Source organism: Salvelinus fontinalis, chromosome 2 (assembly GCF_029448725.1).
Source record: "Salvelinus fontinalis isolate EN_2023a chromosome 2, ASM2944872v1, whole genome shotgun sequence".
NCBI lineage: Eukaryota > Metazoa > Chordata > Actinopteri > Salmoniformes > Salmonidae > Salvelinus > Salvelinus fontinalis.
The window spans coordinates 32,829,746-32,842,722 of NC_074666.1; the positions used below are offsets into that span (position 1 = coordinate 32,829,746).

Consider the following 12,977-nt stretch of genomic DNA (forward strand, 5'->3'; position numbering starts at 1 on the left):
TTGAGTCACTGACGTGGTCTTTCTGTCTGGGTTGGCGCCCCACCTTGGGTTGTGCCGTGGCGGAGATCTTTGTGGGCTATACTCGGCCTTGTCTTTCGATGGTAAGTTGGTGGTTGAAGATATCCCCCTAATGGTGTGGGGGCTGTGCTTTGGCAAAGTGGGTGGGGCTATATTCTGTCTGTTTGGCCCTGTCCGGGGGTATCATCGGATGGGGCCACAGTGTCTCCTGACCCCTCCAGTATTTATGCTGCAATAGTTTATGTGTCGGGGGCTAGGGTCAGTCTGTTATATCTGGAGTATTTCTCCTGTCTTATCCGGTGTCCTGTGTGAATTTAAGTATGCTCTCCCTAATTCTCTCTTTCTTTCCTTCTTTCCTTCTTTCTTTCTTTCTTTCTTTCTTTCTTTCTTTCTTTCTTTCTTTCTCTCTCTCTCTCGGAAGACCTGAGCCCTAGGACCATGCCTCAGGACTACCTGGCATGATGACTCCTTGCTGTCCCCAGTCCACCTGGCCGTGCTGCTGCTCCAGTTTCAACTGTTCTGCTGCGGCTATGGAACCTTGACCTGTTCACCGGATGTCCCAGACCTGCTGTTTTCAACTCTCGAGAGACAGCAGGAGCGGTAGAGATACTCTCAATGATCGGCTATGAAAACCCAACTGACACTTACTCCTGAAGTGCTGACTTGTTGCACCCTCGACAACTACTGTGATTATTATTATTTGACCATGCTGGTCATTTATGAACATTTGAACATCTTGGCCATGTTCTGTTATAATCTCCAACTGGCACAGCCAGAAGAGGACTGGCCACCCCTCATAGCCTGGTTCCTCTCTAGGTTTCTTCCTAGGTCTTGGCCTTTCTAGGGAGTTTTTCCTAGCCACCGTGCTTCTATACCTGCATTGCTTGCTGTTTGGGGTTTTAGGCTGGGTTTCTGTACAGCACTTTGAGATATCAGCTGATGTAAGAAGGGCTATATAAATAAATGTGATTTGATTTGTTGAATCGGATGACACTGACATATTGTCCACAAGAGCCTCCCACTCTTATGACAACAGACTAAGACAACAGACTATGAAAACAGACAACAGACTACTGGCCCAATAGATCCACAGACGATACAATCGCCATCGCACTTGTGGTGGCATTTTTCTGTATTACCAAATGAAGAGAGAGAGAGACAAACTTCACACACAGTCAGAGTTATACTTAAACTACATCTTTAATGAGTTTTATGCTTTAGCCTTTGACTTTCAACAATTCACTATCTATAATGAATTTTGAGAGTCACTACAGAAAAATACAAAGATCTTTTATAGCCAAGAAACACCCCTCTCAACTTACATGACGAACCACAGATCTTAGGAACTCTTCACAAAGAGACTTTTACTTGAGAAAGGAGTATCCCTTAGCCAGATAGCATTCGCTATAAATTGTCGCTCAGTTTGGTCTCTAAAACGAGGTTCTAATCTCGTTCCTGGTACTTCATAGTACAAAAACATTACCTAATCCAAGGCATAACTCAATTGTCAACTCTAGAACCTCCCATCTCAAGTAATCCCCCTCTTGACCCCACTCCTGGACAAGCTCACTGAGGGGAGTGAGCCTTTAGGTCATACACTATCCCAGGATAAGTGTAAGATGAGAGAGGACCTACAATGTTTCCAGACACTGCCATACACCTCCCCCCAATGGGAAAAGGAGGGAGTGACTGGCACACAGACATTGTGGAGACAAGTAATTCGTTCCCCATTAATCACACCATCCCTTCACATGGTTTAAGAATAGGTAAAGACACATTCACATATGAAGACAATGTTCCATTCTGTCCTCTTCCCTTTCTGATATTCTGCATAGCACCAGGGACATGTGAAAGACAAGCCTGACCTCTCCCCTCTCTGGGCCCCAAGTGACTGAGCCCTAGCTGAGGGAAAAGTGCAACTGCCAACACTATAGTCCAAAGGATACATTCTAATGACAAGTATCTCACATAAGCATATTATATAAATAAAACATCTTATTTATCTATGTTACCCAACTAATTCTGATTCATCCTCCACACACTACCCTATCCTATCTGGACAAGAGGAATACCTATGTAAGAATGCTGTTCATTGACTATAGCTCAGCATTCAACACTATAGTACCCTCCAAGCTCATAATTAAGCTTGAGGCCCTGGGTCTGAACCCAGCCCTTGCAACTGGGTCCTGGACTTCCTGACGGGCTGCCCCCAGGTGGTGAAGGTAGGAAACAACACCTCCACTTCGCTGATCCTCAACACAGGGGCCCCACAAGGGTGCGTGCTCAGCACCCTCCTGTACACCCTGTTCACTCAACTCAATGATCAAGTTTGCAGACGACACAACAGTAGTAGGCCTGATTAGCAACAACGACGAGACAGCCTACAGAGAGGAGGTGAGGCCCCTGGGAGTGTGGTGCCAGGAAGGTATCCATTAGGTATCCTACGCACACACTGTCCCACTACCCAGCCGACAAAGATTAGGGACCGTGAGAAGCACTCCCTGTCCTTTCCCAAATCTCTCAGTGGCCCCTAGCCAAGGTCGGCACCGAATCTGTACAGATATATTGTTTTACCCTAATTCTGACTAAAACTATAAACATAATTTATTATAATTTTACTGACTAAGACTACACACATCATTAATAATAATTTGATGATTCTAATGTATTTCACTGATGATTCTAATCAATTACATACAATTATATAGTTTCGGGGTGGAATATTCTAATCATTCATTTAAACATATCAATTCCATCCACACCTATTCACATCGATGGGACCGCAGTGGAGCAGGTGGAAAGCTTTAAGTTCCTTGGTGTACACATCACTGACAATCTGAAATGGTCCACCCACACAGACAGTGTGGTAAAGAGCCTCAGGAGGCTGAAGAAATTTGTCTTGGCACCTAAAACCCTCACAAACTTAAACTTTTACAACTTATTGGGCCTGGTTTGGGGGCATTTCATGTAAATAGAGGGGGGCAATACAGAGGCTCTCTGGATGTTTACTTTTTGCAAAAAACAAGAGAAAGAAATCGTTAGTTTTATTAGTACATTGTAAATATAACATTATATTAATGATGATAGGCTAATAATTTAATATTGATTTTTTTTTAACCTAATGTTCTAATAATCGTTTTGGGCCCTTGTCAGTCATAGGCCCTTAGAATCCTCCTAACTGTGAGATACGGAATAAAATGCAAATTAATTACTTAAAAATCATACAATGTGATTTTCTGGATTTTTGTTTTAGATTCCGTCTCTCACAGTTGAAGTGTACCTATGATAAAAATTACAGACCTCTACATGCTTTGTAAGTAGGAAAACCTGCAAAATCGGCAGTGTATCAAATACTTGTTCTCCCCACTGTATGTTAGTCACATGTCTGTGGAACTTGTTCAGTTTATGTCTCAGTTGTTGAATCTTGTTATGTTCATACAAATATATACACATGTTAAGTTTGCTGAAAATAAACACAGTTGACAGTGAGGGGACGTTTCTTTTTTTGCTGAGTTTATCTACCTTTATCACTCCAGTATGCCTGCACATTATAAATATGGTATGTTATTTATATTTCTTCTTATTTCTTGTTTTTTTCTAGTATTACATTGTTATTGATTATTGCATTGTTTGGTTTAGAGTTTGCAAGAAAGGCATTTCATTGTACTTGTGCATGTGCCATTAAAACGTGTAACTTGAAACCCCTGCCATGCCAAGCATGGCTACAGTTCATTGTGGAGATGAGAATGGTTTTGGCCATTTCCCCCGTATGGACTAATCATTTGCTTCGCTTGTTCTGCCTGCTTCTCTCTGTCACAGTTCAGACCAAGAGCTGCCTAAAAAAGAATGCAGGCCATCTGATTGCTTCCTACGCTAGACAACTGCTAGGCTTAGCAATTCAGCAGTGATTCTGCTCTTCTATCAGAAGCAACTGCAGGAATGCCTCTCCGCAAACTATGATGCCATTTATGGTTAGCGCAGTCCAAGCTCCCATTACTCCCGTCCCAGGGCCCCAACTGGGATGCCAAGAAACCAGGCTCAGACTCATGCTGCACCTGCTCAGGAGTGGAGGAATAGACACACTCAGCCCTACCGAAGAGGTGCAGCAGAGCATCGCACATGAAGCAGAGACACACAAGAAGCAGTGGGGCACCATATGCAGGCCGCATAAGATTGGCTAATATGTGCAGGGTCACAAAGGCTAGGCACATCCATGGTCTCACATCACCTCTCCTAGTTGGGAGTAAAAAAAAACTGTAAAAGTGTTATCTGGTTCCCACTCAGTGTGTGCATTTCCTGGGCCTGACACTGGACACTCAAATCATGTGAACAACCCTCTCTCCAGAAAGAGTGGTATCTTTGACAAATTGTCTTTCAACATTCATACTGAGAAAACAGGTGACAGTGCTAGAGAGTCAGTGGCTTCTAGGCCTCCTGGCTGCTGCAGTCCATGTTGTACCAATTGGGCTTGCTCCATATGTGGCCAATAGAGTGCTGGTACAACAGACACAATCTATGTCCCAGAAGGTACAAACACAAAGAGCTAACCATTTCAATGAGTTGCTGGAGAGCAATACAAAGGTGGCACCTAGCACCTAGCACTTTCCCAGTGGAGTTCTCCTAGGCGCATTTCACAACCAGGTGATTTTGACCACAGACTCCTCCCCACAGGGATAGGGAACAGTCTTGAACTAGTCAGGGTTCCATTGTGAATGGTCATCACCATGCACAGCGGTTCACCTTGCACGCCGACACGTTCTCCCAGTACTGAGAGGACAGCATGTACTGATATGACAGACAACACAGCCGTGGTTGCACACATCAACTGCCAGAGTAGACTGAGGTCAATGGCACTGCACCAGGTAGCAAGGGACTAACTTCTTTGGGCAAACAGACACGTATGTCCCTCAGAGCAATAGACCTGCCGGGGCTGGAGAATCAGGTAGCAGACCTTCTCTTCAGAGGGGAGGCCCTCTTCCTTCAGACTGGAGGATACATCCTACAGTAGTGGAGATGATCTGGGCGTGATTCGGAAGGTCCATTGCCAATCTGTTTGCATTGCAAGGCTCAACCCATTGTCCTATGTGGTTTTCCATACAGGTCCAGCAGGCCCACTCGGGGTCAATTCCCTATCACACAGATGGCCAAGGGGGCTGCTGTATGCATTTCCACCAATTCCCTTGCTCCCTCAGGTCTTCAAGGTAGGTCAGTCTCGAGAGTGTGTCAGTTCTACTTGTTGCTCCACATTGGCCACAGCTTCACTGGTTTTCAGACCTTGTACAGCTGACAACCTCCCAACCATGGGAATTCCCTCTTCGAGCAGAACTCCTGTCACAAGCGAACGGAAAGCTTTGGCACCCCAAACCCAGAATACTGAAGTTGTGGGTGTAGCCCTTGAATGTGACCGCATTGTAGCTGCAGGGTTGCCCTCCTTGGTAATTGACATCCTCTGTGTGAAGTGGAATGTGTTCAGGAAGCGATGTGTCGACCATGCAGAATCGACATCTTCCTGCCCAATTTCTGTCATTTTGACATTGCTCCAATAGCTTATGGCTGCAGGAAGTCCCCATCAATATTGAACGTGTATATGGCAGCCATGTCTCTTTCTATGGGTCATGACCAGATTGCGGATGCATCACCAGAGACACAACCTCTAGTATTGCAATTCATGAAAAGTGCCCGCAGGCTACGGCCTCCCAAGGCTCCTACAGTACCTTCACGGGAGTTAGATGTTGTCCTACGATCACTTATGAGCCCACCATTTGAGCCCGTCTTCACTTGAGCTATGTGAGCTCTCAGTCAAGACTGCCTTTTTTATTGGTTATTGTTTCAGTAAAGCGTGTTGGAGAATTAGGCTGAACAAAAATATAAACGCAACATGCAACAATATCAACAATTATACTGAGTTACAGTTTATAGAAATACATTAATTAGGCCCTATTCCATGGCTTTCACATGACTGGGCAGGGGCGTAGCCCGGGGAGGCATTGGCCCACCCACTGGAGAGCCAGGCCCAGCCAATCAGAATGAGTTGTTCCCCACAAAAGGGCGTTATAACAGATATAAATACTCCTCAGTTTCATTATCTGTCTGGGTGGAGGGTGTCAGACGATCCCACAGGTGAAGAATCTCTAAAACGACGTTGGAGGTGGCTTATCGTAGAGAACATTGAATTCTCTGGCAACCGCTCTGGTGGTCATTCCTGCAGTCAGCATGCCAATTGCACACTCCCTCAAAACTTGAGACATCTGTGGCATTGTGTTGTGTGACAAAATTGCACATTTTAGAGTGGCCTTTTATTGTCCCCAGTTCAAGGTGCACCTGTGTAATGATCATGCTGTTTAATCAGCTTCTTGATATGCCACACCTGTCAGGTGGATGGGTTATCTTGGCTAAGGAGAAATGCTCACTAACAGGGATGTAAACAAATTTGTGCACAACATTTAAGAGAAATAAGCTTTTTGTGCATATGGAACATTTTGGTGATCTTTTATTCCAGCTAATGAAACATGGGACCAACACTTTATATGTTGAGTTTATATTTTTGTTCAGTATACATGTGCTTTCTACCCCATCCTTCATGCCTCACTTTAGCAGAAGATGGATGTAAGGCAGTGTTTCGGCCAAATCCAGCATTCTTTCCAAAGGTGCTTTCATCATCACATGCTAACCAACCCTTAATCATAGTGACATTTCTTCCGCCTTCTCACTCCTCACAAGAGTGCCATGAGTTGAATAAACTTTGCCAGATTAGGACATTGAGTGCATATCTTGCTGCAACAAGAGCTGTTTGTCAAACAGAACAGCTTTTTGTGTGTTATGGGGAGAAAACCATAGGGCGGCTGTCACGCTGCATATTGGTCCTCCGATCCTTCAAACTTTTCCTCCTCAGACGAGGAGGAGGAAGATAGCCGTGGCGCACAACTGGCCCAGCATTGTCTGGGTTAGGGGAGGGTTTGTAAATTGTAAATTAAGAATTTGTTCTTAACTGACTTGACTAGTTAAATAAAGGTTAAATATATATATATTTTAAATAAACACCAACGGTCGTGATGTCTCGAAGCAGAGACTGGCACATTGTATTACCAATGCAGTGTCAAAATCGTATGCTGCAGCAGGTAGACCAACTCCAGACAGCATAGTAGCACACTCCACCAGGGTTATGGACACTTCATGGGCCATGTTATGAAGGGCCTCCCTGGACTCTATCTGTTCTGTTGCAAGTTGGGCTACAGACTAAATTTTATGTCAACAAGTCAGTGGGCTCTGTGGTTCTGGACAAGGCAAGCTCTCTCAACCCGTGAACCTTGTACATACTTACTTATCAACCATCAGTGAGATGGATGTTCTATACAGAGGCCTTCCACTCTTGGTGGTGCTGCACCCAATTGAAGCCTCATGTTGTAAATTCTAGCTTTCAGTTCGCTTGTGTATATGGTTGTGTACCACAGTTGAGATTCTGTGTTACCCTGTTGGGTAATTGTAATCTATTGCATCCTGTGGTGGATACAAGGACGTCCCAGGGTCTCATCTGGACTAAGTTAAAAGGTGAGTTATCCCACTCTGTTGTCCAAATTACCTCTCTGGTACAGCCTCTCCCGTAGGTTGTTTGGCGACCCGTTATGAAAACGATAGAAAACGTTGAGTTACGGGTGTAACCATGGTTCTCTGAGTAGAGTAACGGGGTCGCCACGCTTTCATGTCGTTCCTCCACCTCCGTGGGGTTTGAGTGAAGTAACAGACAGTATGTCATGCCACAGTGCTTTTTATAGCGACAGGTCACGTGGGTAAAATAAGGGTGTGGCGTGACTGTAAACATCTTTGATATTAAACATCTCAATTACATTGTATGGAGGGGATCCAGTTACCGAGGACATTTGGTGACCCGTTACTCTACACCCGTAACCTAATGTTATGTTTCCAATTGCCACTGCAGAGATATGTATTTGATATTTATGTATTCCTATTGGTTGGTTGAATTTACATATCAGTAAGGTGTTATGCCATAGGTCATGCTTACAGATGGGGGGAGATTGCGAACTTCAGTTCTTCCCAGTCTGATATTGACATGCAAGTGGGATGTCACGTCCTGAAATACTGTATTCTATTTTCATATTTACAATGTGTACGAGTTCTCTATGTACATGTCCTGGTGTGTATAAATATGTGTACGGTTCTTGTTAGATATTGGGGGCATCCCGGGATGCGCTTTTGTTATTGCTGTAAGTGTCACGGATCTCCCCGGTACTGCTGCTCATTCTGTCCACCAGTTCTGGAGATCGACGTCACCGGCTTTCTAGGCTTCACTGAACTGGATTCATTATCATCAACCCCGATTACACACACCTGGTTCCCATTTCCCCTGATTAGTATGTTTTATATGTGCCTTCTGTTCCCCATTGTCCTTGTCGGTTATTGTTCCCATGTCCGTTGGTTGTGTGAGTACCTATGCTTTGGTTCAGCTTCTGTGCCGTGTATTTTTTTGCATTACGGGTCTTGTCCTGTGTCATTCTATGATGTTTACCCTCGCTCTTTTGTTTGGGTATGTCCCAGTGTTTTGTATACGTGTTTGTTTTTGGTGTATTAAAAAAAAACAATTATGTATTCCTGCGCCTGTCTCCAAATCCTTTATACCAGCGTGATAGTAAGAATGAGTTAGCTAGAATGTTATAATTTTAATGGCCACATTAGCTACCTGCTAATTCAGTTATTTCCATGCTAACAGATGAAATGCAAATCTACAAACATCAACACACTGTTTATACTGCACATCTAATGTGCTTCCTTGTGTCTTATCGTCAGGTACTTACATGTGTTGTATTTTGGTCATGGTTATGTTTACAAAATACCCAGTCTGATATTGACATGCAAATGACAAATCGAGAATCTACAGCCATCAACATACTGTTGTCCTGCACATCTAATGTGATTCCCTGTCTTATTGTCAAACACCAATCAACTGGGATCACTGGCTGGACAGTCCTTTCTTTAAAAACACACTTTGAAAGGAGTCTTTTATTTAGTTATTGCTTAATTTTCTAATGTCTACCAACCTTGCCAGCAGGCATGCTAGCTAAGTCAGTTAGACTAGCTAGCTACTCTCTTGATTAATAGCGTAAAATGTTTAATTGGTAGCTAGTTGGGAGATTGCAAACCTATCTGGGCTAACGAAAGCCAACTTCATAAAATTGCTAGGTGGCTAGTAGTATTATAGAGAAACAAATCTTTTGCATGTGTTTTTTGAACAGATGAAATCTGAGGGGGCATGGTGGGCACTATGGGCATGATGCCTCCGCGTGTAGACATGGGTATCATGGAAATAAGGCAGCATTTATCATCCTGGGGTCCAGGTTATATGTTGATTTAGCTTGATTGATACTATAAGGGCCATAATGCTCATGCCTCTGGCCCCCTGCTGAGCAGAAATGTCACTGTTTTCCCACAACTCAACCTGCCCCAAACAGAGGGCCATAGTTCAATGCACCCTCCTGTTCTCACAATCCTCTGAATTACAAAACATATTTTAAATCATTCAACCAAAGCATCCAATAACTTAACTGGGAGGGGAAAGATGAAATACACTTGATATTCGTTGAATGAAGACTGTCAGTATGAGATTGATACAGTTTTTTTTGTGTAGTCAGTCATGTTCTCAGAACTGTTATCTTTTGGTGTTGGTGGACTTCATCCTGTCCAGCAGGATTTTGCGTGTGGAGGAATACGCTCCCTGTCACTACCCACCATATGTGTGTTTGAAGACCTGCTGTAATGCATGGCATATACTGTACAGCGGGGTCCACAATTATTTTCTACCTTGATAAAGATTAGCAAAATAGACTATACAATATATTATACAAATACTGAGCTATATTGTATGCTCACATTTTGACTTATTTTATACTAATACAATTGCTCAGATTTATTTTAACAAGTAATAAATATATTATTGGCTCTGTTTTCAGTACTGCAGCACCCTACCCTTGCAAGGATAATGACACAACCTTTTTCTAAAATGTTTTATGAGATTAGAGAACACATTGGGAGGGATCTTAGACCATTACTCCATACAGAATCTTTTCAGATCCTTGATGTCCTCCGTCTGCGCTTATGGACTGCCCTCTTCAAAGTCTGGAGACTGAAATGGCCATTGCAAATTGTAGATTTTGTTGTCAATTAACAATTTCCTTGTTGATTTTGATGTGTGCTTGGGGTTATTGTCTTGCTGGAAGATTGTCAGCTTCCTGGCAGAGACAACCAGGTTTTTAGCTAAATTGGTTATTACACTTACTGAAAAGCATTTATCATAGTGCCTAAGGAAAGTACTCAGACCCCTTGACTTCTTCCACATTTTGTTAAGTTACAGCCTTATTCCAAAATGGATAAAACAAATGTAATCCTCAGCAATCCACACACAAAACCCCATAATGACAAAGCAAAAACAGGTTTTAAGTAATGTTTGCAAATGTAATAAATTTACAAAAACAGAAAAACCTTATTAACATAAGTATTCAGACCCTTTGCTTTGAGACTCGATATTGAGCTCAGGTGCATCCTGTTTCCATTGATCATCCTTGAGATGTTTCTACAACATGACTGGAGTCCATCTTTGGTAAATTCAATTGATTGGACATGATTTGGAAAGGCACACACCTGACTATATAAATTCCCACAGTTGACAGCGCATGTCAGAGCAAAAACCAAGACATAAGGTCGAAGGAATTGTCCGTAGAGCTCCGAGACAGGTTTGTGTCGAGGCACAGATCTGGGGAAGGGTACCAAATAAATGTCTGCAGCATTGAAGGTCCTCAAGAACACAGTGGCCTCCATCATTCTTAAATGGAAGAAGTTTGGAACCACCAAGACTCTTCCTAGAGCTGGCCGCCAGGCCAAACTGGGCAATCGGGGGAGAAGGGCCTTGGTCAGGGAGATAACCAAGAACCTGATGGTCACTTTGACAGAGCTTTAGAGTTCCCCTATGGAGATGGGAGAACCTTCCAGGACAACAATCTCTGAACACTCCACCAATCAGGCCTTTATGGCCAGACGGAAGCCACTAATCAGTAAATGGCACATGACAGCCCACATTGAGTTTGCCAAAAGGCACCTAAAGACTCTCAGACCATGAGAAATAAGAATCTCTGGTCTGATGAAACCAAGATGGAACTCTTTTGCCTGAATGCCAAGCTCCACATCTGGAGGAGACCTGGCACCATCCCTACGGTGAAACATTGTGGCGGCAGCATCATACTGTGGGGATGTTTTTCAGCGGTAGGGACTGGGAGACTAGTCAGGATCGAGGCAAATATGAATGGAGCAAAGTACAGAGAGATCCTTGATGAGATCCTTCGGGACAAGTCTCTGAATGTCCTTGAGTGGCCCAGCCAGAGATCGACCTTAAACCCGATCGAACATCTCTGGAGAGACCTGAAAATAGCTGTGCAGCGACGCTCCCCATCCAACCTGACAGAGCTTGAGAGGATCTGCAGAGAAGAATGGGAGAAACTCCCCAAATACAGATGTGCCAAGCTTTTAGCATCATACCCAAGAAGACTCGAGGCTGTAATCGCTGCCAAATGTGCTTCAACAAAGTACTGAGTAAAGGGTCTGAATACTTATGTAAATGTGATATTTCCGTTTTTTATTTTAATATATTAGCAACATTTTCTGAGCCTGTTTTTGCTTTGTCATTATGGGTTATTGTGGGTAGATTGATGAGGAATAAGGCTGTAATAACAAAATGTGGGAAAGGTCAAGGGTTCTGAATACTTTCCAAAGGCACTGTAATTTTATGTAATATAATATATTTATTTAATATCAATTGATATCACAATATTGCCATTAATACAAATATAAGTTACAGTATTACAGCGTGTCTTGGCTTTTACAAGTTATTTATCATCCGAGTTCTCTAAGGCTCCCTCATTACTATATAGTATAATAATATTATCTGTACAAAATAAGTATATGGTACACTGATAATAAACCAGTAAACCAGTGTTCCCATGTTGCCCCAGTGAGGGTTGTCAGTGGTCTCTTGATAATACTCCCCGTTCCTCCTCCTCCCTCATCCCCTTTTTGGCATCGGTAGCAGTGGTAATGCAGTACAGGGGCATATGATGCTGTTTTTGGGGGTCATGTCCCCCACCTCATCCTCCTGTAGTGATGTTAGCGGTGGTGTTGGCCCAGGAGGGGAAGGTGTCCAGGTTGAAAATGGCTCTACCCCAGCTGTTAATGGCCAGAGTGATACACAGGATCCCAAGGATGTTCATCACTATACCTGTCTTAGCCTAGAGGAGAGAGAGGGGTTAAAGCTGAGGTGGTGGTAGGTTGAGGGGATGGTGGTGAAGGTGGATGAAGAATACGGTGCAAGGAGGAGGTTTAGATTTGCGTTGGGGTGGTAGGGTGAAATATATGCCAACATACAGTACATTCACTTATTATTCATACTTCCTACTGTATAATAGGTACCTATAGAAGCAGAGGTCAAAAGTTGGGCTCTCACCATATCCGACACCTTCAGGTATCCATAAGAGAACACGATGGCGTTAGGAGGCGTGGCGACAGGCAGCATGAAGGCAAAGGAGGCACTGAGGGTACAGGGTACCATCACATACAGTGGGTTCACTCCTATGGACTGGGACTGCAATAGAACACACACATATTAGCAAGCACATGCATGCACACATATGAGTACATGCACAATTAGTAGCCTATTATCCTGTGATGTGGATGTGAATAGGATGAATGAACGTGTGTGTGGCTCTGTGTTGGCTCAGTTATCAAAGATTCTTGTCACTGAATGAACAGAGCTGAGAGCTCTACACACTGTGCTGCTACAGTCTCAATGTCTGGCCTCTAATGTGACCTATTAGTGTAAATACCCTGTCTTGTTTTCTCTCTCGCGCTCTCTTTCTCTGAGTTGACTTTCTTTTCTTTTTTTTGAATTTTCTCCCCTTTTC

The 12,977-nt window shown here is 43.5% G+C and overlaps 1 protein-coding gene across 2 annotated transcripts in view; it reads right to left on the bottom strand.

Moving 5' to 3' along the window:
* Nucleotides 1–8,678: 8,678 nt before the first annotated feature.
* Nucleotides 8,679–12,977, bottom strand: part of LOC129817176 (Na(+)/citrate cotransporter-like) — a 28,405-nt gene continuing 24,106 nt past the window's right edge. The window contains exons 11-12 of one of the 2 annotated variants that reach the window (XM_055872168.1): nt 12,521–12,658; nt 8,679–12,305 (exon numbers count right to left, since the gene is read on the bottom strand). In XM_055872168.1, coding sequence (XP_055728143.1) covers nt 12,165–12,305; nt 12,521–12,658 — 279 coding nt within the window. In that variant the 3' untranslated portion in view covers nt 8,679–12,164. Of the gene's footprint in view, nt 12,330–12,520; nt 12,659–12,977 lie in introns of both variants that reach the window. The other variant, XM_055872176.1, reaches the window with a different exon arrangement.